The 24,933-nt window shown below is 51.8% G+C and overlaps 1 protein-coding gene across 1 annotated transcript in view; it reads right to left on the reverse strand.

The window, feature by feature from the left end:
• The window catches only part of LOC309415216 (zinc finger protein 367-like), a gene marked incomplete at both ends in the record, with an annotated part of 41,223 nt that extends 20,323 nt beyond the window's left edge, over window positions 1-20,900 (reverse strand). The window contains 1 exon segment of the mRNA XM_082012667.1: window positions 20,556-20,900. Coding sequence (XP_081868793.1) covers window positions 20,556-20,900 — 345 coding nt within the window.
• Between the last annotated feature and the right edge of the window lie 4,033 nt (window positions 20,901-24,933).

The raw sequence follows: 24,933 nt of genomic DNA on the forward strand, positions 1-24,933 counted from the left end.
CCCACCACAGTCCTTTTTGGCACCCAATGTGTAGCTCAAGGAATTCAAGATAAGGATAGTAATTGGGTGAGGTAACAGGCAAAACATGGACTGAATATTGCTAGAGAGCTAAGAGCAGAATGATTGTGGGGAATTTTGGTTGTAATTGTGGTGAAGGGAGGAGGGGTGGATTGTGTGCAATTTGTCCACTTCCGTTCGCTGTTGTGATGATGTTATTTTGATTTTGGTGTGGGGAATTTTTTATTGCTCTAAGTGAAGTCTGTGAAGATTGTATGATGAACGTGGATTTTAATGATAATTCTTAAATATGTGATTCACAGAGGTGAGGGGTGGAATGTATTGGGTTTGTGTGGCAAGGTTTTAGTAGCGGGGGGGCTACAGGGGTGGCTTCTGTGAAAACCTGCTAGAAGCTTCCCCTATGTCTGATAGAACCGATGCCAGACAGCTCCAAGACAGACCTGCTGCTGGTCAAGGCTGAGCCAATCAATGACGGTGTTAGCACCTCTGGGATGACATATTTAAGAAGGGGGGAAAAAAACTGTGCAACACCAATAGCAGCAGAGAGAGTGAGAATATGTGAGAGAAACAACTCTACAGACACCAGGGTCAGTGAAGGAGGGGGAGGAGGTGCTCCAGGCGCCAGAGCAGAGATTCCCCTGCAGCCTGTGGTGAAGACCATGGTGAGGCAGGTTGTCCCCCTGCAGCCATTGGAGGTTAACAGTGAAGTAGATATCCACCTACAGCCTGTGGAGGACCCCACACTGGAGCAGATGGATGTGCCCAAAGGAGGCTGTGACCCCATGGAGAGCGCACACTGGAGCAAGCTCCTGGCAGAACCTGTGACCACGCTGAAGCAGGTTTGCTGGCAGGACTTGTTACCACGTGGGTGACCCACACTGGAGCAGTCTGTTCCTGAAGGACTGCAGCCTGTGGAAAGGACCCACGCTGGAGCAGTTCGTGGAGGACTGTCTCCCATGGGATGATCCCCACGCTGGAGCAGGGGAAGAGTGTGAGGAATCCTCCCCCTGAGGAGGAAGGAGCAGCAGAAATGACGTGTGATGAACTGACTGCTACCCCCATTCCCATCCCCCTGTGCCACTCGGGGGGAGGAGGTAGAGAAATCAGGAATAAAGTTGAGCCCGGGAAGAAGGGAGGGGTCAGGGGGAAGGGTTTTTAAGATTTGTTTTTATTATCTCCATTACCCTACTACGATTTGATTGGCAATAAATTAAATTAATTTTCCCCAAGTCGAGTCTATTTTGCCCCTGGCTGTAACTGGTGAGTGATCTCGAGTCATGAGCCTTTCGTTATATTTCCTCTCCCTTGTCCAGCTGGGGAGGGGGAGTGATAGAGCGGCTTTGGTGGGCACCTGGCATCCAACCAGGGTCAACCCACCACACCCCATCACAGAACAGGGAAGCATAGCAGTTCACAGAGCACTGTCTAAAAAATCAAGCAGTTACAAGTCCTAAATGGGGAACTTGGACCAGAACTGCTGCTGGACAGTGAGATCAGGCACGCGGCTGTCCAAGTATCCGTCTGCAAAGAGTGCCTGAGCCTGTTGGTTGTTCCAGAGACCAACGGGGACACCACCTGCGTGCGGTGCGACCAGGTGAGCGACCTGCTCACCCTGGTGGCAGAGCTGAAAGAGGAAGTGGAGAGGCTGAGGAGCATTAGGGAGTGTGAGAGAGAGATTGGTGGAGCCGCACGCTGCCATCCCTGAAGCAGGGGCAGCTGGTGGAGGCTCCACAAGCAGCAGGGGATCCCCTGGCCTCTTGCTGCCGGGCAGAAGGAGGGGACCTAAGAGATGAGGGGAAATGGAAGCAGGTCCCTCCTCGGAGAGGCCAGTGAATCCCCTCCCAGCCTCCCTCACCACCCCAGCTGCCCTTACACAACAGGTATGGGGCTCTGGAACTTGAGGGCCAGGAACATGAGGACGCTGACGAAGGTCCGTCCGAGGGGGTGCCTAGGGTGAGTCAACCAGCCCCACGCATCAAGACATCCTCTGTTAAGAAAAAAAGGAGGGTAATTGTCGTAGGCGACTCCCTTCTGAGGGGTACAGAGGGCCCAATATGTCGACCAGACCCAACTCACAGGGAAGTCTGCTGCCTCCCCGAGGCCTGGGTGAGAGACGTCACCAGGAAACTCCCTGGTCTGGTTCGGCCCACTGATTACTACCCGCTGTTGGTCATGCAGGTTGGCAACGATGAGGTTGCACTAAGAAGCCCAAAGGCAGTTAAAAAGGACTTGAGAGCGCTGGGGCAAATGGTCGATGGAGCGGGAGCACAGGTAGTGTTTTCATCAATGCCTTCAGTGGCAAGGAAGAACACTGAAAGGAACAGGAAAGCACACCTGATCAACACATGGCTCAGGGGCTGGTGCCATCAGTGGAATTTTGGGTTTTTTGACTACGGGGAGGTTTACACGGCACCGGGCCTCCTCGCAGCAGATGGAGTGCAACTGACTCCAAGGGGGAAAAGGATTCTTGCTTATGAACTGGCAGGTCTCATTGAGAGGGCTTTAAACTAGATTTGGAGGGGGGAGGGGATAAAACCAGGCTCACTAGAGTTGAGCCTAGGGGTGGCGTGCCAGAGTTGAAATCGATAGCCCAGCTCAGGTGCATCTACACCAATGCACGCAGCATGGGCACCAAACAGGAGGAGCTGGAAGCCATTGTGCAGTGGGACAGCTATGATGTAGTTGCCATCACAGAAACATGGTGGGACGCTTCTCATGACTGGAGAGCTGCAATGGATGGCTATAAGCTCTTCCAAAGGGATAGGCAGGGAAGGAGAGGTGGTGGGGTGGCTCTGTGTGTTAGGGAGTGTTTTGATTGCATAGAAACCAATGATTGTGAGGACCAAGTAGAGTGCTTATGGGTAAGGATGAGGGGGAAGGCCAATGAGGCAGATATCTTGCTGGGAGTCTGTTACAGACCACCCAAGCAGGATGAAGAGACAGATGAGACATTCTATAAGCGACTGGCAGAAGTCTCACATTCACTGGCCCTTGTTCTTGTGGGGGACTTCAACCTACCGGACATCTGCTGGAAGTATAACACGGCAGAGAGGAAACAGTCTAGGAGGTTCCTGGAGTGTGTGGAGGATAACTTCCTGATGCAGCTGGTGAGTGAGCCCACCAGGGGAGGTGCCTTGCCGGACCTGATGTTTACAAACACAGAAGAACTGGTGAGAGATGTGGTGGTCGGAGGTCGTATTTGGCTTAGTGATCACGACATGATAGAATTCTCAGTAAGGAGAGGGGTCAGCAAAACTGCTACCATGGACTTCCGGAGGGCAGACTTTGGCCTGTTCAGGTCACGGGATAGAGAGTCCCTTGGGAGACAGTCCTGAAGGACAAAGGGGTCCAGGAAGGCTGGACAGTCTTCAGGAAGGAACTCTTAAAGGCGCAGGAGCAGGCGGTCCCCATGTGCTGTAAGAAGAGCTGGCGGGGAAGGCGACCGGCCTGGCTGAACAGGGAGATTTTGCTGGGACTCAGGGAAAAGAGGAGAGTTTATAACCTCTGGAAGAAGGGGCAGGCAACTCACGAAGAGTACAAGGAACTCGTTAGGTCAAGCAGGGACAGAATTAGAAAGGCAAAAGCCCAGCTAGAGCTCAGTCTGGCCACAATTGTTAAGGATAACAAAAAATGCTTCCACAAATATATTAACAACAAAAAGAGAGGCAAGGAGAATCTCCATCCCCTACTGGATATGGCGGGGAACATTGTCTCCAAGGACGAGGACAAGGCTGAGGTACTTAATGCCTTCGTTGCCTCAGTCTTTAATAGCCAGTCCAGGCATCCGCAGGGTATTCAGCCCCCTGAGCTGGAAGATGGGGATGGAGAGCACGATAACCCACTCATAATCCAGGAGGAAGCAGTTGAGGACATGTTAAGCAACCTGGACACCCACAAGTCTATGGGGCCTGATGAGATCCACCCGAGAGTACTGAGAGAGCTGGCGGAGGAGCTTTCCAAGCCACTCTCCATCATTTATCAGCAGTCCTGGTTAACAGGGGAGGTCCCAGATGACTGGAGGCTTGCCAATGTGACGCCCATCTACAAGAAAGGCCGGAAGGAGGATCTTGGGAACTACAGGCCAGTCAGTCTGACCTCTGTGCCGGGGAAGATTATGGAGCGGTTGGTCTTGAGAGTGCTCACAGGGCATCTGCAGGACAACCAAGGGATCAGGCCCAGCCAGCATGGGTTCATGAAAGGCAGGTCCTGCTTGACCAACCTGATCTCCTTCTATGACCAGGTGACCGCCTAGTGGATGAGGGAAAGGCTGTGGACGTTGTCTACCTGGACTTGAGTAAAGCCTTTGACAGCGTCTCCCACAGCATTCTCCTGGAGAAACTGGCGGCTCGTGGCTTAGACAGGTTTACTCTTCGCTGTGTGAGGAACTGGCTGAATGGCCGAGCCCAGAGAGTTGTGGTGAACGGCGTTAAAGCCGGCTGGCGGCCGTTCACAAGCGGTGTTCCCCAGGGCTCGGTTCTGGGGCCGGTCTTGTTCAATATCTTTATCGATGACCTGGATGAGGGGATCGAGTGCTCCCTCAGTAAGTTTGCAGATGACACCAAGTTGGGTGGGAATGTTGATCTGCTGGAGGGTAGGAGGGCTCTGCAGAGGGATCTAGACAGGCTGGATCGATGGGCAGAGGCCAACTGTATGAGGTTTAATAAGGCCAAGTGCAGGGTCCTGCACTTCGGCCACCACAACCCCATGCAACACTACAGTCTTGGGGAGGAGTGGCTGGAGAGCTGCCTGGCGGAAAGGGACCTGGGGGTGCTGGTTGACAGCCAGCTGAACATGAGCTGGCAGTGTGCCCAGGTGGCCAAGAAGGCCAACAGCATCCTGGCCTGTATCAGGAATAATGTGGCCAGCAGGAGTAGGGAAGTGATTGTGCCCCTGTACTCGGCACTGGTGAGGCCGCACCTTGAATACTGTGTTCACTTTTGGGCCCCTCACTGCAAGAAGGACGTTGAGGTGCTGGAGCGTGTCCAGAGAAGGGCAACGAAGCTGGTGAGGGGTCTGGAGCACAAGTCTTATGAGGAGCGGCTGAGGGAACTGGGGTTGTTTAGTCTGGAGAAGAGGAGGCTGAGGGGAGACCTTATCGCTCTCTACAACTACCTGAAAGGGGGTTGTGGCGACGAGGGTGTTGGTCTCTTCTCCCAAGTAACCAGCGATAGGACGAGAGGAAATGGCCTCAAGTTGCGCCAGGGGAGGTTTAGATTGCATATTAGGAATAATTTCTTCACCGAGAGGGTGGTCAGGCATTGGAACAGGCTGCCCAGGGAGGTGGTGGAGTTGCCATCTCTGGAAGTATTCAAAAAACGAGTGGATGTGGCGCTTCAAGACATGGTTTAGGGAACATGGTGGCGCTGGATTAATGGTTGGACTTGATGATCTTGAAGGTCCTTTCCAACCTTAGTGATTCTGTGATTCTGTGATCTGTGAATCCCCAGTGGCCAGGGACACCTCCACCATCATCTGCTTCTGCTAAGGATTGAGTGACTTGTATTCTTTTATATGATTTTCAAGTCTAGATTATGATTGTTATTTTGATACAGCAAACCATGTATTAAAATTTGACATGACCTGCAGAGGGTCCAGGTGATTAGAAATTATAATCTGTATTTTACAATATGTATTATGCTACATGCATACACCGAGGCGAAGGGCTACGGAGCGAAGGATTGCGCCGGGGGAGCCTTCCCGACGCGGCCAAACCGCGAAGGCGGCAGCACAGGGAGCGAGAGAGTGCCCCAGCTTCCCCCCCCCGACCCCCGGCAGGCGGAGCGGGCTCCTAACGAGCGGCAGCTCTGACTCAGCGTGGGCGGGGCCCAGGGCGGCGGCGGCCAAAACCCCTCGCCTACAAGAGCAGCCACCGGGAGCGCGAGCAACCCGGAGCACGGCGAACAGGGTGGGCAAACAGGACGTGGCGCGTCACGAGGGCGTAGCGCGTCAGTTTGCGCGGGCAGGGCGTGCAGGGAAGGCGTGCGAGCGGGGTACAGTACAAGTGGCCATCGTCCTCCCAGAGGAGGCTCAGCCATGGTCACCACTCGGCTGAAAACCGGGGCCAGAAAGACTGTGGCGACACAGACGGAGCTCCCGCTCAGGCACGCGGCTGTCCAAGTATCCGGCTACAGAGAGTGCCTGAGCCTGTCGGTTGTTCCAGAGACCGACAGGGACACTACCTGTGTGCGGTGCGACCAGGTCAGCGACCTGCTCAGCCTGGTAGCAGAGCTGAAAGAGGAAGTGGAGAGGCTGAGGAGCATTAGGGAGTGTGAGAGGGAGATAGATTGGTGGAGCCACACCCTGGCGGCCCTGAGGCAGGGGCAGCTGGTGGAGGCTCCACAAGCAGCAAGAGATCCCCTGTCCTCTTGCTGCCGGGCAGAAGGAGAGGACCTAAGAGATGAGGGGAAATGGAAGCAGGTCCCTCCTCGGAGAGGTCAGCGAATTCCCTCCCGGCCTTCCTCACCATCCCAGCTGCCCTTACACAACAGGTATGGGGCTCTGGAACGTGAGGGACAGGAACATGAGGACCCTGACGAAGGTCCGTCCGAGGGGGTGCCTAGGGTGAGTCAACGAGCCCCATGCATCAAGACGTCCTTAGTTAAGAAAAAGAGGAGGGTGATTGTTGTAGGTGACTCCCTCCTAAGGGGTACAGAGGGCCCAATATGTCGACCAGACCCAACTCACAGGGAAGTCTGCTGCCTCCCCGAGGCCTGGGTGAGAGACGTCACCAGGAAACTCCCTGGTCTGGTTCGGCCCACTGATTACTACCCGCTGTTGGTCATGCAGGTTGGCAACGATGAGGTTGCGCTAAGAAGCCCAAAGGCAGTTAAAAAGGACTTGAGAGCGCTGGGGCGACTGGTCAATGGAGCGGGAGCGCAGGTAGTGTTTTCGTCAATCCCTTCAGTGATGGGGAAGAACGCTGAAAGGAACAGGAAAGCACACCTGATCAACACGTGGCTCAGGGGCTGGTGCCGTCGTCAGAATCTTGGGTTTTTTGACCACGGGGCGGTTCACACGGCACCGGGCCTCCTCGCAGCTGATGGAGTGCAACTGACGCCAAGGGGCAAAAGGATTCTTGCTCATGAGCTGGCAGGTCTCATTGAGAGGGATTTAAACTAGATTTGGAGGGGGGAGGGGATAAAACCAGGCTCACTAGAGTTGAACCTAGGGGTCGGTTCAACGTGCCAGAGTTGAAATCGATAGCCCAGCTCAGGTGCATCTACACCAATGCACGCAGCATGGGCACCAAACAGGAGGATCTGGAAGCCATTGTGCAGTGGGACAGCTATGACGTAGTTGCCATCACAGAAACATGGTGGGATGCTTCTCATGACTGGAGTGCTGCAATGGATGGCTATAAGCTCTTCCGAAGGGATAGGCAGGGAAGGAGAGGTGGTGGGGTGGCTCTGTATGTTAGGGAGTGTTTTGATTGCATAGAAATCGAAGATTGTGAAGACCAAGTAGAGTGCTTGTGGGTAAGGATGAGGGGGAAGGCCAATGAGGCAGACATCCTGCTGGGAGTCTGTTACAGGCCACCCAACCAGGATGAAGAGACGGATGAGACATTCTATAAGCGACTGGCGGAGGTCTCGCATTCGCTGGCTCTTGTTCTTGTGGGGGACTTCAACCTACCAGACATCTGCTGGAAGTATAACACGGCAGAGAGGAAACAGTCTAGGAGGTTCCTGGAGTGTGTGGAGGATAACTTCCTGATGCAGCTGGTGAGTGAGTCCACCAGGGGAGGTGCCTTGCTGGACCTGCTGTTTACAAACAGAGAAGGACTGGTGAGAGATGTGGTGGTCGGAGGCCGTCTTGGTCTGAGCGACCACGACATGATAGAATTCTCGGTTGTGAGGGAAGTAAGGAGAGGGGTCAGCAAAACTGCTATCATGGACTTCCGGAGGGCAGACTTTGGCCTGTTCAGGTCACTGGTTGAGAGAGTCCCTTGGGAGACAGTCCTGAAGGACAAAGGGGTCCAGGAAGGCTGGACAGTCTTCAAGAAGGAAATCTTAAAGGCGCAGGAGCAGGCGGTCCCCATGTGCTGTAAGAAGAGCTGGCAGGGAAGGCGACCGACCTGGCTGAACAGGGAGATTTTGCTGGGACTCAGGGAAAAGAGGAGAGTTTATCACCTCTGGAAGAAGGGGCAGGCAACTCACGAAGAGTACAAGGATCTCGTTAGGTCAAGCAGGGACAAAATTAGAAAGGCAAAAGCCCAGCTAGAACTCAGTCTGGCCACAATTGTAAAGGATAACAAAAAATGTTTTTACAAATATATTAACAACAAAAAGAGAGGCAAGGAGAATCTCCATCCCCTACTGGATATGGCGGGGAACATTGTCTCCAAGGACGAGGACAAGGCTGAGGTACTTAATGCCTTCGTTGCCTCAGTCTTTAATAGCCAGTCCAGGCATCCGCAGGGTATTCAGCCCCCTGAGCTGGAAGATGGGGATGGAGAGCACAATGTACTCCTCATAATCCAGGAGGAAGCAGTCAAGGACATGCTAAACCACCTGGACACCCACAAGTCTATGGGGCCTGATGAGATCCACCCGAGAGTACTGAGGTAGCTGGCGGAGGAGCTTTCCAAGCCACTCTCCATCATTTATCAGCAGTCCTGGTTAACAGGGGAGGTCCCAGATGACTGGAGGCTTGCCAATGTGACGCCCGTCTACAAGAAAGGCCGGAAGGAGGATCCTGGGAACTACAGGCCTGTCAGCCTGACCTCTGTTCCAGGGAAGATTATGGAGCGGTTGGTCTTGAGAGTGCTCACAGGGCATCTGCAGGACAACCAAGGGATCAGGCCCAGCCAGCATGGGTTCATGAAAGGCAGGTCCTGCTTGACCAACCTGATCTCCTTCTATGACCAGGTGACCCGCCTAGTGGATGAGGGAAAGACTGTGGACGTTGTCTACCTGGACTTTAGTAAAGCCTTTGACAGCGTCTCCCACAGCATTCTCCTGGAGAAACTGGCGGCTCGTGGCTTGGATGGGTTTACTCTTCGCTGGGTGAGGAACTGGCTGGATGGCTGAGCCCAGAGAGTTGTGGTGAATGGAGTTAAATCCGGCTGGCGGCCGGTCACAAGCGGTGTTCCCCAGGGCTCGGTTCTGGGGCCGGTCTTGTTCAATATCTTTATTGATGATCTGGATGAGGGAATTGAGTGCTCCCTCAGTAAGTTTGCAGATGACACCAAGTTGAGTGGGAGTGTTGATCTGCTGGAGGGTAGGAGGACTCTGCAGAGGGATCTGGACAGGCTGGATCGATGGGCAGAGGCCAACTGTATGAGGTTTAATAAGGCCAAGTGCAGGGTCCTGCACTTTGGCCACAACAACCCCATGCAACGCTACAGGCTTGGGGAGGAGTGGCTGGAGAGCAGCCTGGCGGAAAGGGACCTGGGGGTGCTGGTTGACAGCCGGCTGAACATGAGCTGGCAGTGTGCCCAGGTGGCCAAGAAGGCCAACAGCGTCCTGGCCTGTATCAGGAATAGTGTGGCCAGCAGGAGTAGGGAAGTGATTGTGCCCCTGTACTTGGCACTGGTGAGGCCGCACCTTGAATCCTGTGTTCATTTTTGGGCCCCTCACTTCAAGAAGGATGTTGAGGTGCTGGAGCGTGTCCAGAGAAGGGCAACGAAGTTGGTGAGGGGTCTGGAGCACAAGTCTTATGAGGAGCGGCTGAGGGAACTGGGGTTGTTTAGTCTGGAGAAGAGGAGGCTGAGGGGAGACCTTATTGCTCTCTACAACTACCTGAAAGGGGGTTGTGGCGACGAGGGTGTTGGTCTCTTCTCCCAAGTAACTAGTGATAGGACAAGAGGAAATGGCCTCAAGTTGCGCCAGGGGAGGTTTAGATTGGATATTAGGAAAAATTTCTTCACTGAGAGGGTGGTCAGGCATTGGAACAGGCTGCCCAGGGAGGTGGTGGAGTCGCCATCACTGGAGGTGTTCAAAAAACATGTGGATGTGGCGCTTCAGGACATGGTTTAGGGGACATGGTGGTGCTGGATTAATGGTTGGACTTGATGATCTTAAAGGTCCTTTCCAACCTAGTGATTCTGTGATTCTGTGATATAGATTGTCCGATATTGATTCTGCTTGTAGAAATCCTGTGCCATTCTAATCATAAATTCTGTGCTACAATAATCATAATATCCCGTTAAGAAAATAATGCTTTAATTTTACCTACAATTTAGTGCTGTGATCATTCTGACAAGGATCCCTAAAAGAACCTGTCTGTCCCCTTAGTGTCAGGTGACAGTGTTTTGCGGGGTTTTTTGGTTCAGTGGTTCTGATGGATTTGTTTGGAACATTTTTCTTTCAGCATGTTTTGGGCTTTGGGGGGGCTCTTGTTGAGGAGGGCTCTGTTTGGCTAGGTTTTGTTTTGGGGCATTTTTCTTTTGGCACATTAGTTTTTTTGTGGTTCAGTGGTTTGAAGAGCTGGGTTTGGCGTATTTTTAGCACATTTTTCTTCTAATGCTTTATGGGGGTTTATTTAGTTGGTGATTGGTGGATTTTAGTTTTCACGTGATTTGTCGTTTTTTTCAGTGGATGGACGGACTGGGTTTGGGGTATTTTTGATTTGGCGTGCTTTCAGAGCTTTTTGTTTCAGTTGTTGGGGGACTGGGTTTGGCATGTTTTGGGGGGTTAATATTAGGTTTGGGGGTTTTGAATGGTTGGTGTTTGGGTTTTTTATTATTTTGGCAGCTGGGTTTTTTTAGCATGTTTTGGTGGCTTGTTTTGCTTTGATGGTTCAGGAGGCTGGGTTTGGTGCATTTTTTTGGGCCCGTTTCTGTTTTGGCACCTCTTGGTGTTTGTTTTTTTTTGTCTGTTCATTAATGGGGATGCTGAGTTTGGCTTTTTTATTTATTTTGGAGTGTTTTGGTGGGGTGGTTTGGTTGTTGCAGGGGCTGGGTTTGGCATGTCTTTGGTTTGGTGTGATTTTGTTGGGTTTGGGTTTTTTGGGGGGGTTTGTGATTGAGGGTTGGGTTTGTATGAGTTTCAGCACGTTATGGGAGATTTTTGGTTTGGTGGCTGGAGATGCTAGGTTTGGTGCAGTTTTTGTTTTGGTGCATTTTGGGGGGGGCTTGGATCAGTGGTTGGGAGCACTGGGTTAGGCACAGTTTTGGCATGTTTGGGGGGATTATTATTGTGTTTGGGGGACTCGCAGCACTGGGTTTTGGGTTTTTTTGTTGTTTGATAGTTGGAGGGCCGGATTGGGCACGTTTTTGTTTTAGTGTGGTTTTGGGAGGCTTAGCGTGTTCTGCCATGTTTTCAGCATTTTCTGTGTGCTGTGGGGTATTTTTTCGTTCAATGACTGGCTTAGTTTAGGCTGTTTCTCTTCTAGCATTTTGGGTGTTTTTTTCATTCTGGGTTTAGCAGGACGGGGTTTTGCACATTGCTGTTTGGGCACATTTCTGTTTTGTCCCATTTTTGTTTTGATGCATTCGGGGAGCGTTTTTTGGTTCAGTGGTTCCCCCCAACCACTTTGTTGGGTTTGACATGCTTTTATTTTGGCAAGTTTTGAGAGCTTTTTGATTCAGTGGTTGGGGGGGCTGGGTTTAACATGTTTTGGGAGGGGGTTGCACATCTTAGGGATTTTTTTGTTCAGTGGTTCAGTGGGCTCAGTTTGGCATATTTTTGTTTTGGCATGTTTTGGGGGTGTCCTGGTTTCAGCCAGGATAGAGCTGGTTTTCTTCACAGAAGCTAGTGTGAGACTGTGTTTTGGATTTGGGATGAGAAAATGTTGATAATGTGCTGATGTTTTGAGTGGTTGCCAAGTAGTCAAGGACAGTCCAGCTTCTCGTGCTGGGCTGCCAGTGAGCAGGCTGGGGGTGCACGGGGAGCTGGGAGGGGACACAGCCAGGACAGCTGACCCAGGCTGGCCAAAGAGATATTCCCTACCATACGACGTCATGCCCAGTACATAAACTGGAGTTGGCCGGGGGGCGGAAATCGCTGCTCGGGGATGGGCTGTCGATCACTGGGTGGTGAGCAATTGCTGTATTGGGCATCACTTGTTCTTGTACATTCCTTTGTTGGTATTATCATTGTTGTTCCCTTCTCTCTTTCTGTCCTATTAAACTGTGTTTATCTCAACCCACGAGGTTTTTTTCCTAATTCTCTCCCCCGTCCCACTGTGGGAGGGGGAGTGAGTGAGCGGCTGCGTGGTGCTTAGTTGCCGGCTGGGCTAAACCACGACAGTCTTTTTTGGCACCCAACGTGGGGCACGAGGCTTGAGATAATAACGGTTGCAGGTCACAATATTAGTTTATTTGATTTGCATCATGCTCTCGTCTTTGCCGTGCATGTTAAGGATCGGTGTTGGTTTCTGCGGGCTGCTATACTCTGCGATGATTAGTAATATCTCACCTGTGAGATTTGTTTTTAGAACACTGACCTTGAGCTTAATGTGGTATCATCTGAGCTCTGTACTAAAGCCGTTACTGTATTTTGGCTACTATCTTGTGGAGATGATTAGCAATTATACTTCTGCCTCTGAAAGGCTTTTTATGGAGGAAATGCAGAATGGTACCTTTGCTACCCTCTATCATAACGTTTCCTCCTTCATCACAATAATTTTTCAGTATTTTGAACACCCTTGGGTAGTTAAAATACCTCTATTGCTACTTCTGGGGAACATTGTTTTGGTTTTGTCCAAGGTTGGCAAGCAATTTAAGAATATCACCCGGAGATCTACCCCAAGGCTGGATAGTTATGAATGGCAGGGTGTGTGGAACAGCATGGGCAAATGCCTGGGGCGGTGGGCACCTCCGGTGTTTTGGAACTTCACTCCCGAACAAGTGCAGAATCCTGATAAACTAGCAGAATATCTGGAAGAAGTATGCTGTCAGCCTGGCAGCTCCAAGGAGACACAAATCATTGCAATGTGCTGGGGCCTGGCCCATGCCTACCGAGCTCTATTTAACACTATGCAAAGGGGAGAGAGGCTCTCTGGGTCTGATGGCAATGTGGCAGGCACTGTGACTACTCCAACCCCCACGGAGGGCACTGCCACTACTCCAACACCTGCAACAGGCACTGTAGCTACTCAGACTGTTGCAGCTGAACCAGAGAACCAGCCCATCCCAGTATCAGTTGCCCCTATACAAAAGAAGAAATCTTGGAAGTGGAAGTCAGCTCGTTTAGTAAGGGACGAGGAAGATACTTCTAAGAAGGAGCCAGAGGAAGAGAGTGAGGAGGCAGAGTGCTCTGAAGCAGGGCCATCATGAGGACAGAAGAGGGAAGAGAGCGAGTCATCGCTTGAAGAGGAGGAAGAGGAAGAACTCATAAAAGAGATGGTAACTACCCGATCTCTATCCCTGAGTGAATTGCGAGATATGCGAAAGGATTTCAGCCGTCGTCCAGGTGAGCACATTGTCACCTGGCTGCTCCGATGCTGGGATAATGGGGCCAGTAGCCTGGAATTAGGGGGTAGGGAACCAAGCAGCTGGGATCCCTTTCTTGGGAAGGGGGCATTGACAAAGCAATTGGAAAAGGTGCACGAGTCCTCAGCCTCTGGAGGCGACTCCTGTCGGGTGTGAAGGAAAGGTATCCCTTCAAGGAAGATGTTCTGTGTCACCCAGGCAAGTGGACCACCATGGAGAAAGGTATCCAGTACCTGAGGGAGCTAGCTGTGCTGGAAGTGATTTATGGTGGCTTGGACAATGGACAATCATCCAAAGATCCAGATGAAGTCAATTGCACGCGACCTATGTGGCGGAAGTTTGTACGGAGTGCACCATCATCATATGCCAACTCATTAGCAGTAACGGCCTGGAAAGACGGAGAGAGACCAACGGTGGATGAATTGGCTGGCCAACTCCGGCAATACGAAGAAAGTCTCTCTTCCTCCCTATGGGCCTGAGTCTCTGCTGTGGAGAAACTGTCCCGGGAGTTCCGGCAATTTGAAGAGGATATGCCCTACCCTCCACCCATACGGACCAGCGTCTCAGCCATTAGGAGTAAGCGCTCTTCTGTTCAAGAGAGAAGATATAGAGGATACACACCGCGAGCCACCCTGTGGTTTCAATTGCGTGACTACGGAGAGGACATGAGGAGGTGGGATGGAAAACCTACCTCGACCCCAGAGGCACGAGTACGCGAGCTGCAAGGAAAAACAATTACAAAAGGGGGTTCAGGTTCCTCCAGAAAAATCGTTGCTCCACTTTCCAGTGGGCAGTTTCCCAGAAAGAATAGAAGGGCTGATCTCACCTCTGATCGTCTTGAAGGGACTTCTGATTCATATTTACAAGAAGTGGGTAACGAGTACTATGACCAGGACTTGAGGGGCCCTGCCTCCAGCCAGGCGGAGGAGAGGGACAACTGAGTTTATTGGACTGTGTGGATTCGATGGCCTGGCACATCAGACCCACAGGAATATAAGGCTTTAGTGGACACTGGTGCACAACGTACCCTGATGCCATCAAGGCATATAGGGGCAGAACCCATCTGTATTTCCGGAGTGACGGGGGGATCCCAACAGCTGACTGTACTGGAGGCCGAAGTGAGCCTAACTGGGAATGAGTGGCAGAAGCACCCCATTGTGACTGGCGCAGAGGCTTCATGGATCCTGGGCATAGACTACCTCAGGAGAGGGTATTTCAAGGACCCAAAAGGGTACCGGTGGGCTTTTGGTATAGCTGCCTTGGAGACGGAAGAAATTAAACAGCTGTCCCCCTTGCCTGGTCTCTCAGAGGACCCTTCTGTGGTGGAGTTGCTGAGGGTTGAAGAACAACAGGTGCCGATCGCTACCACAACAGTGCACCGGCGGCAATATCGCACCAACAGAGACTCCCTGATCCCCATCCATGAGCTGATTCATCAGCTGGAGAGCCAAGGAGTGATCAAGCAAGACTCGCTCACCACAACAGGGGTTTTTTTTGGTCAATGGTTTGAGGTGCTGGATTTGGTGGCTTTTGTTTTGGCACATTTTCGTTTCAGTGCATTTGGGGTTTTTTTGGTTCAGTTGTTGGGGAGCTGTCTGGCGTGGCTTTGTTTTGGCGTGGATTGGGGGGTTTTTGGTTTGACAGTTGAGGTGGGTGGGTTTGGCACACTTCTGGCATAGTTTTGGGGGCCTTTTTGGTTTGGTGGTTGAGGGGGCTGTCTTTGGCATGTTTTGGGGGGTTAATATCGGGTTTAGGGGTTTTGATGGGTTGGGGTTTAGGTTTTTTCTTCTGGTGGTTAGGGCTTTGGTTTCGTTTTGGTATGTCTTGGGGTTTGTTTTGGTTCAGGGGCTAGGTTTGGCATTTTTTTGTTTTGTCCTATTTTTTTTTTTTGTGCAGGTTTGGGGAGGTGGTACAAATTTGGGAGGTTTTCAGGGTTTTTCATGGGTTTTAGGGATTTTTTATGTTTCGAAGGCTCAGAGGACTTGTTTTGGCACTTTTTACTTTTGACATGGTTTGGGATTTTCTTTTTTTGGGGTTATGTGTTTGAGGGAGATAGCTTTGGCACATTTTTCTTTTGGTGTGCTTTGGGGTTTTTTTGGTTCAGTGGTTGGAGGGGCAACCACTGAATGTAGTGCATTTTGGGGCAGGAGGTTGCCTTCTCAGTGTTCGAGGGGCTGGGTTTGGCATGTCTTTTCATGTGGCACGTTTTAGAAGGGGGTTGCTTTCTCGAGGTTCAGGAGGCTGAGTTTGGTGCTTTTTCATGTGGCTTGTTGAGGGGGAAGGTGTTCTTCACAAAGTTTGGGAGGCTGGATTTGGCGCGCTTTCTCATGTGGCACATCTTGGGGAGAGGTGTTACCTTCTCAGGGTTTGGGGGGCTGGACTTGGCATGCTTTTTCACGTGGCGCATTTTGGGGAGTGTAGTTGTCTTCTCAGGGTTCAGCGGGGGCTGGGTTTGGTGCATTTTTTTGTGTGGTGTGTTTGGCGGGGGGGGGGAGTTGCCTACTTGGGATTCGGGGGGCTGAGGTTGGCGTCTTTACTCATGGCAAGTTTTTGTTTTGGGAGTGTTGCCTTCTCAGTGTTCAAGGGGCTGGATTTGGAGCATCTTTTTGTGTGACATGTTTTGGCGAGAGGGATTGCTTTTCAGGATTCTGAGAACTGAGTTTGGTGCATTTAGTGTGGCACATTTTGAGGGGGGCTTGCCTTCTTGGGGTTTGGGGGGCTAGGTGTGGCTAGTCTTTTAATTTGCCATATTTTAGGGGTTTTTTTCCATTTCGGTGATTCAGGGGGCTGGTTTTGGTGCGGTTTTTATTGTGGCACATTTTGGGGTGGGAGGTTGCCTTCTCAGGGTTTGGCAAGCTTGGTTTGTGACACATTTTCATTTGGCACATTTGGGGGCAGTACCTTCTTGGGATTTGGGGAGCTGGGGTTGGCGTGCTTTTTGCTGTGGCTCATTTTGGGGTGGGAGGTTGCCATCTCGCAGGGTTTGATGGGCTAGGACTGGTGCTTTTTTATGTGGCTTGGTTTGGCGGTGGGGGGTTCCTTTCCAGATTTTGGCGGGGGCTATATTTGGTGTGCTTTCTTGTGTGGTGCATTTTGGATAGGGGTTGCTTTCTAAGGGGTTTGGGGAACTTGGTTTGGCACACTATTTATGTGACATGTTTTGGGGCAGAAGGTTGCCTTCACAGGGTTCAGGGGGGCTTGGCTTGGCGCACCTTTTCAGGTGGCCTTCCTGTGGTTTGGAGATCAGGGTTTGGCACACTTTCGTGTGGTGCATTTTGGGGCAGGAGGTTGCCTTCTCAGGATTTGGAGGGCTATATTTAGAGCACCTTTTCCTGTGGCACGTTTTTGGGAGTGGTTGCCTTCTTGGGGGTTGAGGGGCTGGGGCTGGTGTGCTTTTTCTGTGGCACATTTTGGGGTAGAAGGTTGCCTTCTTGTTATTTGGGGGACTGGATTTGGCACGCTTTCCATGTGGAACATTTTTGGGCAGAAGTTTGCCTTCTCAGGATTTAGGGTGCTGCATTTTTTGTACTCCCTGCATTTTTCGGGGAGCTGGTCTTGGGCACACTTTTTCATGTGGCGTGGTTTTGGGCCAGAGGTTGCCTTCTTGGGGTTCCAGGGGCTGGGCTTGGCATGCTTTTTCCTGTGGTGCATTTTGTGGGGTGAGTGCCTTCTTGGTGTTTGAGAGGCTGAGGCTGGTGTGTCTTTTCTTATGGTGTGTTTTAGGGAGAGGTGTGGCCTTTTGTTTTCAGGGGGCTGGGCACATCTTTTCATGTGGCGCATGTTGGGGGGGGTTGCCTTCTTGGAGTTTGGAGGGCATGGTTTGGCATACTCCTTCACATGGCGCATTTTTGGGCAGGATGTTGCCTTCTTGGGGTTTGGGGGGCTGTGTTTAGAGCGCTTTTTCCTGTTGCAGATTTTTTCAGTAGGGGGGGTTGCCTTTTAAGGGTTCGGTGGGCTGGGGTCGGTGCACTTTTTCATGTGACACGTTCCAGGGGTGAGCATGCCTTCCTGAGATTTTGGGGGCTGTATTTGCTGCACTTTTTTGTGTAGTGTGTTGTGGTGCAGATGGTTGCCTTCTTGGGGTTTGAGGGGTGTACTGGGTTTGTGTGGCAAGGTTTTGGTAGCGGTGGGGCTGCAGGGGTGGCTTCTGTGAGAAGCTGCTAGAAACTTCCCCTATGTCTCATAGGGCCAATGCCAGATGGCTCCAAGACAGACCTGCCGCTGGCCAAGGCCAGGCCAATCAGTGACAGTGGTAGTGCCTCTGGGATAACATATTTAAGAAGGGGGAAAAAAAGGGCACACAACAATTGCAGCCAGAGAGAGGAGTGAGAATATGTGAGAGAAACATCTCTGCAGACACCAAGGTCAGTGAAGAAGGAGAGGGAGGACATGATCCAGGTGCTGGAGCAGAGATTCCCCTGCAGCCCACGGTGAAGACCATGGTGAGGCAGGCTGTCCCCCTGCAGCCCATGGAGCTCCACGCTGGAGCAGATATCCATCTGCAGCCCTTGGAGGACCCCACACCGGAGCAGGTGGATGCCCAAAAGAGGCTGTGACCCCATGGGAAGCCTGCACTGGAGCAAGCTCCTGGCAGGACCTGTGACCCCATGGAGAGAGGAGCCCACACTGGAGCAGTTTTGCTGGCAGGACTTGTGACCCCGTGGGGGACACATGCTGGAGCAGTCTGTTCCTGAAGGACTGCAGCCTATGGAAAGGACACACGCTGGAGCAGTTTGTGAAGAACTGCAGCCTGTGGAAAGGACTCAAGTTGGAGAAGTTCATGGAGGACTGTGTTCCGTGGGAGGGACCCCACGCTGGAGCAGGGCAAGAGTGTGAGGAGTCCTCCCCCTGAGGAGGAAGGAGCAGCAAAAATGACGTGTGATGAACTGACCACAACCCCCGTTCCCCATCCCCCTGTGCTGCTTCGGGGGAGGAAGTAGAGAAATCGGGAGTGAAGTTGAGCCCAGGAAGAAGAGAGGGGTGGGGGGAAGGTATTTTAAGATTTTATTTTAGTTCTCATTCCCCTAGTCCGTTTTGACTGGCAAGAAATTAAATTAATTTCCCCAAGTTGAGTCTGTTTTGCCCATGACAGTCACGGCTGAGTGATCTCTCCCTGTCCTTATCTCGACCCACAAGCTTTTTGTTACATTTTCTCTCCCCTGACCAGCGGAGAAGGGGAGTGATAGAGTGGCTTTGGTGGGCACCTGGTGTCTAACCAGGCTCAACCCACCACAGGGGGGCTGGGTTTGGCATGCTTTTTCCTGTGGGGAGTTTTGTGAGGGTTGCCTTCTCAGGGTTCAGGGGACTGATTTTGGCACATCTTTTTGCATGGCATGTTCTAGGGGTGAGGGTGACTTTTTGGGGTTGGGGGGGCTGGGTTTGGCACTTTTTTTGTGTAGCATGTTTTGGGGGAACTGGAGTGTTTTTTTCATAGTACTTCTTGGGGAGGGAGGTTGTTGCCTTCAGGTTTGAGACGGTAGGTTTGGAGAGTCTTTTTGCGTGATGTGTTTTAGGGAGAGGGTTTGATGTTCAGAGTTTGGAGAGCTTCGTTTGGTATGGGTTTTTTTAGTGTGGCGCATTTTGATGGAAGTACCTTCTTCAGGTTTGGGGGCTTGGATTACAGAATCACAGAATCATTACGGTTAGAAAAGACCTTCAAGATCAAGTCCAACCACCAACCCAACACCACCAAGCCCACTAAACCATGTCCTGCAGTGCCATGTCCACACGTTTTTTGAACGCTTCCAGGGATGGTGACTCCACCACCTCCCTGGGCAGTCTGTTCCAATGCTTGACCACTCTCTCAGTGAAGAATTTTTTCCTAATATGCAATCTAAACCTCCCCTGGTGCAACTTGAGGCTCCTTCCTCTCCTCCTATCGCTAGTTACTCAGGAGAAGAGACCAACACCCACCTCACTACAACCCCCTTTCAGGTAGTTGTAGAGAGCAATAAGGTCTCCCCTCAGCCTCCTCTTCTCCAGGCTAAACAACCCCAGTTCCCTCAGCCGCTCCTCATAAGACTTGTTCTCCAGACCCCTCACCAGCTTCATTGCCCTTCTCTGGACATGCTCCAGCAACTCAATGTCCTTCTTGTAGTGAAGGGCCCAAAACTGAACACAGGATTCAAGGTTATTGATTATTGGTTTGGGCTTTTTACAGGGGGTTGGGATGTTTTGTTGCAGTTTTGGCAGGGTTGAGAGGTTTTGGGCAGGACAGGTTGAGGCAGTTGTAATTTGTGGGGTTTTTGGGTTTAGGTATGATTTACCAGTTTTTCGTTCTGAAGTTCTTGGGAGGGATTGGGTTTGGGGGTTCATGGGGGGGGTTGTGTTTTATTGGATTTTGGGGGGGGTTGAGAGGGGTGGGTTTGGAGATTTGGGGTTGGGGTTTTTTTGCATTTGGGGCTTCTTTTTTTTGGGGGGGGGTGTCCAAAGTTTTGGGGTGGTTTTAGGTGTGGGGGCTTCTGGGGTTTGGGGCATTGTGCATGGTTGGGACTTTTGGAGGGAGTGTGAGCATTCAGGGGGTTTGGAGGTTTCAGGGTTTCTTGTATTTAGGGGTTTAGGGGTTTTTGTTTGGGGTGGGTTTTTGGGGGGTTCTGGTTTGGGGTACTTTGGGGGATTGGGATTCACAAAGTTTGGGGGTCATGGAGGGTTTTTTTTGTTTGGTGCTTGGGATTTGTGGGGGGTTCGATGGACTGGAGGGTTTCAGGGTTTGGGGTTTTTTTGAGGGGTTGGGGGGTTGGGTTTTTTGTTTTAGGGGTAGGGCGCTTTTAGGGTGTGGGCGTTTTTGATGTTTTGAGGAGTTTGGAGGGTTGTCAGCGTGTAGATGCCCAGCCGTTGGCGGGTTGTCATCCATCTGCAACTGGCTCCACCCCCATCCCACCCCTCGGGGACCGTTAAGGGCGGCTCGCCTCTTCCCCCCGCCCCCCCCGATGCAGTTGGGCGTGCCGTGGTGTCATCAGAAGAGACTTCACTTCAAGTGTCCAGGAGGAGCTAGACGCTGAGAATAGGGAAGGAGTGTTCGGCCCGTCGCCCTTTAACTTTGCGTCTCTGCCCCTCCGTAGTGAGGCACCTTACCACCCCACTGACTCCGGACTGCACGCACAGGGGCAGCAGAGTTCACCCCGTCGTGTCCAGCTGCTTGGCCCGTCCCGGCCACACTCACCTTGAGGTGGCTGCCGCTGCTACTGCTGCCGGGGCTACCCCCCTCCTCTTCTTCCCCGCTGCAGGCTCTGGCTGGGCCCCCACGGGGCTGTTGGACGAATGAAGGGGCGTCGGAGCCACCCAGGCTCAAGGTCACACTGTGGGCATTCTCCCCCCAGCGCCAGGGGTAAACCATGAAGTTGCTGAAGCCAGAGCTGATGGGGACGGGTGAAGGGAGCGCTGGCTCCTCATCTCTCCCCCGGGAGAGCAGTTTGATCAAGGTGGTTTTGATAACAGAAACCAGGACGCGCTTCAGGGAGTCCTGGCAAAAAGTCACCGGGGGACCCAGCAGTGACCTCTCCACCATCGCCACCCCCTCTCAGATACCAGCGCAGAAAAGGGAAGAGGGAGTGGGGAAACTCCACAACGGCTCAGTTCCCCTTTCCCAGTCTACGTCCCAAGGCGGGGAAAACATAGAAATCCTGCAATCACCACCACTTGTCACCCCCCCAGGTCTGCTTTAGGTGTTTATCGCCAGAGATGGCGACTCGTCACAGGGTGTCACCCCCCCCTTTCCCAGCTACCATCGTCGCAAAATCTGTGATGGCTACAGTCTCCCCACACCTTCCTGAAGCGGCACTGGTCCCCACTTGTAGTCCCAGTCCTGGTGACTCCTGAGGAAGAACTGCTGTTGCACAACCCAGGCTGAACCCGAGATTTTTCCCGCGTTACATTTCGCGCCTGGGCGTAACCAATCACCGAACCAGGCGCTGATGTCATGGAGCAACAGTTCCTGCTCACCAACCACTTTGCCCTGTGGGCGGGGACAGAGCGGAACTCGGCTTCGCTTCTGCCGCTCTATTGGCCAGGCGCCAGGCCGACTGCTAGAATTCGAAACTGTCTGAGCTGGTGGACTGCTGGGGGTGTTTTCCCTCACTATAACTAATTTCCTCTGAGGAGGCACATTCTGGTTGTTGATTGGCCCGCCACGGTGGGCGGGCGGGCATGCTTGTTTGTGTGCTCTAGCTTGTATGCGCGTTTTCGTTTCGCCCTTTGGGCGCTTGATGGATGAGCTCTGGCGCACCTGGCTTTGGACGCGGCGCGTCACATGTGGGGTTTAAAAGGTCGGCCCCCGCTCGGGTATTTGGTGCTTATCATGCAGAAGAGATGCTAGAAAGTGCCTAGAAGGTGCTGAGATTTCATTGCCTGTGTGGATTCGTGCTCTATCGCAAGGAGACGTCTTCTGCCGCCACTCCGTCTCTAGAGGCGGGGAGTAGCTGAGGATTGCACATAGCAACGGGAGGAGCGGAGGGAAGTCGCCACCGGGACGTGGTACTGCCATCACCAAGATGTGTTTAGGGCGGGAGATCTGGAACAGGCGCTGTGCAGGCTGCAGCAGCGCGCTCGTTGTGGCACGCGGTGGCCGTTGTGGGACGCTGCAGCGGCAAGCGCGTGGTTGCGCCCTGTGAGGATTCAGAGCAGGGAGCTTGGAGTCGCTGGTGTGCTCCTGCGGGCTGCTGCCTCCCTGCGGTACCGGGATATCACTGGGGGGGGAGGGGGTCTAGAGTGTATGGAGAAATGCCTGTTTCAGTACTAGACCCTAACACTGATAAGCCACGCTGAGTCGGCAGCTCTGCTCCTCCACGTACACGTTTAAAATAATCTACAGCTCTATCCAATTGCTTGATCATACACTAACAGGGAGTCCAATGAGTCTAATGCTGTTTTGTGATGATTGGTATGAAAAGCAAGGCACTAACTGCAATATGACTTGCTTAGAAGAATGAACACTACCTGAGACTATGAGCTTTTAGCTCAACATTGATGTGACCTGAACCCAACCTAAGCCGGCTCTTACCGGCTGAGAACACCCCATACTGACAATAAAACAATAGGAGATTTGCCTTTCAAAAAAATAACAGGCATATATCCATAGGCACCTACACCACCTGCACAGGACAAGTGCATACCAGGATTAGAGGGGCCCTGCCTCCAGCCAGGTGGAGGAAAGGGACAACTGAGTTTACTGGACTGTGTGGATTTGGTGGCCGGGCAGGTCAGACCCACAAGAGTATAAGGCTCTAGTGGACACCGGTGCACAGTGTACCCCAATGCCATCGAAACAACCAGCAGGTGGATCAGGCACCTGATTATGCGAGCAATAGTAACTGATTAGTCCACCTTGTAACATGAGTGATTTGATTAGGCTGCACAACTGTATTGTAAGAGACCTAAACCCTGCTTTCCTCTGTATTGGGGTCCTCCACGTGTTAGGCTGGGGAAATGCTATGTGCAATAGCTAATATGAGAGAATAACTTCCTTTGGTAATTCTATGCTAAGTGTCCTTACCTCCCTCCTCGGCCGGCAAAGAACCAACTTTTATATTGGTCATACACAATCCATACAGAACTGTCTTATATAAGCTTCCAGCTAGACAGCCTGACCTATACCACCAACATGTTACCACTGAGTAACTATGGCACCATTCACAAAAGTTTATAAAATCAGTATGGGTTATGTGCCAAATAATTATACAGATCTAGCTCCAGATTGCCATTGCTTTATGAGTTCTAACCAGTCTGTATGAGTCAGAAAGTTTGAGGTTTAGCTAGTATGTTTTATCCAAAGTTTCTAAAAGTTATTAATTTTAGTATTTGGTAATTAATGTTTTCTAAAAAAATAGAAAACTGGGATTTGTTATCGGCTTTTATTTGATTCATGTGATTAAAAAACATACAGCTGAATGATGAAAGATTTGGTGATGAAGAGAACTAATTTGAATATGAGCCAGCAGTGTGCCCAGGTGGCCAAGAAGGCCAACAGCGTCCAGACCTGTATCAGCATTAGTGTGGCCAGCACGAGTAGGGAAGTGATTGTGCCCCTGTACTCGGCACTGGTGAGGCTGCACCTCGAATCCTGTGTTCAGTTTTGGGCCCCTCACTACAAGAAGGATGCTGAGGTGCTGGAGCGTGTCCAAAGAAGGGCAACAAAGCTGCTGAGGGGTCTGGAGCACAAGTCTTATGAGGAGCGTCTGAGGGAACTGGGGTTGTTCAGTCTGGAGAAGAGGAGGCTGAGAGGAGACCTTATCGCTCTCTACAACTACCTGAAAGGGGGTTGTGGCGAGGTGGGTGTTGGCCTCTTCTCCCAACTAACCAGTGATAGGACAAGAGGAAATGGCCTCAAGTTGCGCCAGGGGAGGTTTAGATTGGATATTAGGAAAAATTTCTTCACCGAGCGGGTGGTCAGGCATTGGAACAGGCTGCCCAGGGAGGTGGTGGAGTCTCCATCTCTGGAAGTGTTCAAAAAAACGTGTGGATGTGGCACTTCAGGACATGGTTTAGGGAACATGGTGGTGCTGGATTAATGGTTGGACTTGATGATCTTAAAGGTCCTTTCCAACCTTAGTGATTCTGTGATTCTGTGATCCTGGGCAGACTGTTAGAATGCTTGATCACCCTCTCGGTGAAGAAATTTTTCCTAATATCCAATCTCAACCTCCCTTGCGCAACTTGAGGCCATTTCTTCTTGTCCTATCACTGGTTAGTTGGGAGAAGAGACCAACACCCACGTCGCCACAACCCCCTTTCAGGTAGTTGTAGAGAGCGATAAGGTCTCCCCTCAGCCTCCTTTTCTCCAGACTAAACAACCCCAGTTCCCTCAGCCGCTCCTCATAAGGAGGAACAAGAAGAAATTCTCCCCCTGTACTCGGGACTGGTGAGTCCGCATCTCAAATATCGTGTTCAGTTTTGGGTCCCTCACTACAGGACAGGCACTGAGGAAAATCAGTCACCAGGAAACTCCCTGGTCTGGTTCGGCCCACTGATTACTACCCACTGTTGGTCATGCAGGTTGGCAACGATGAGGTTGCACTAAGAAGCCCAAAGGCAGTCAAAAAGGACTTGAGAGCACTGGGGCGACTGGTCGATGGAGCGGGAGCACAGGTAGTGTTTTCATCAATGCCTTCAGTGGCAAGGAAGAACACTGAAAGGAATAGGAAAGCACATCTGATCAACACATGGCTCAGGGGCTGGTGCCATCAGTGGAATTTTGTCTTTTTTGACCATGGGGTGGTTTACACGGCACCGGGCCTTCACGCAGCAGATGGAGGTCAGCTATCTCCAAGGGGGAAAAGGATTCTTGCTTATGAACTGGCAGGTCTCATTGAGAGGGCTTTAAACTAGATTTGGAGGGGGGAGGGGATAAAACCAGGCTCACTAGAGTTGACCCGGGGGGTGGCATGCCAGAGTTGAAATCGATAGCCCAGCTTAAGTGCATCTACACCAATGCACGCAGCATGGGCACCAAACAGGAGGAGCTGGAAGCCATTGTGCAGCGCGACAGCTATGATGTAGTTGCCATCACAGAAACATGGTGGGACGCTTCTCATGACTGGAGTGCT

Source organism: Phaethon aethereus (genome assembly GCF_964289735.1).
Source record: "Phaethon aethereus genome assembly, chromosome: W".
Lineage (NCBI taxonomy): Eukaryota > Metazoa > Chordata > Aves > Phaethontiformes > Phaethontidae > Phaethon > Phaethon aethereus.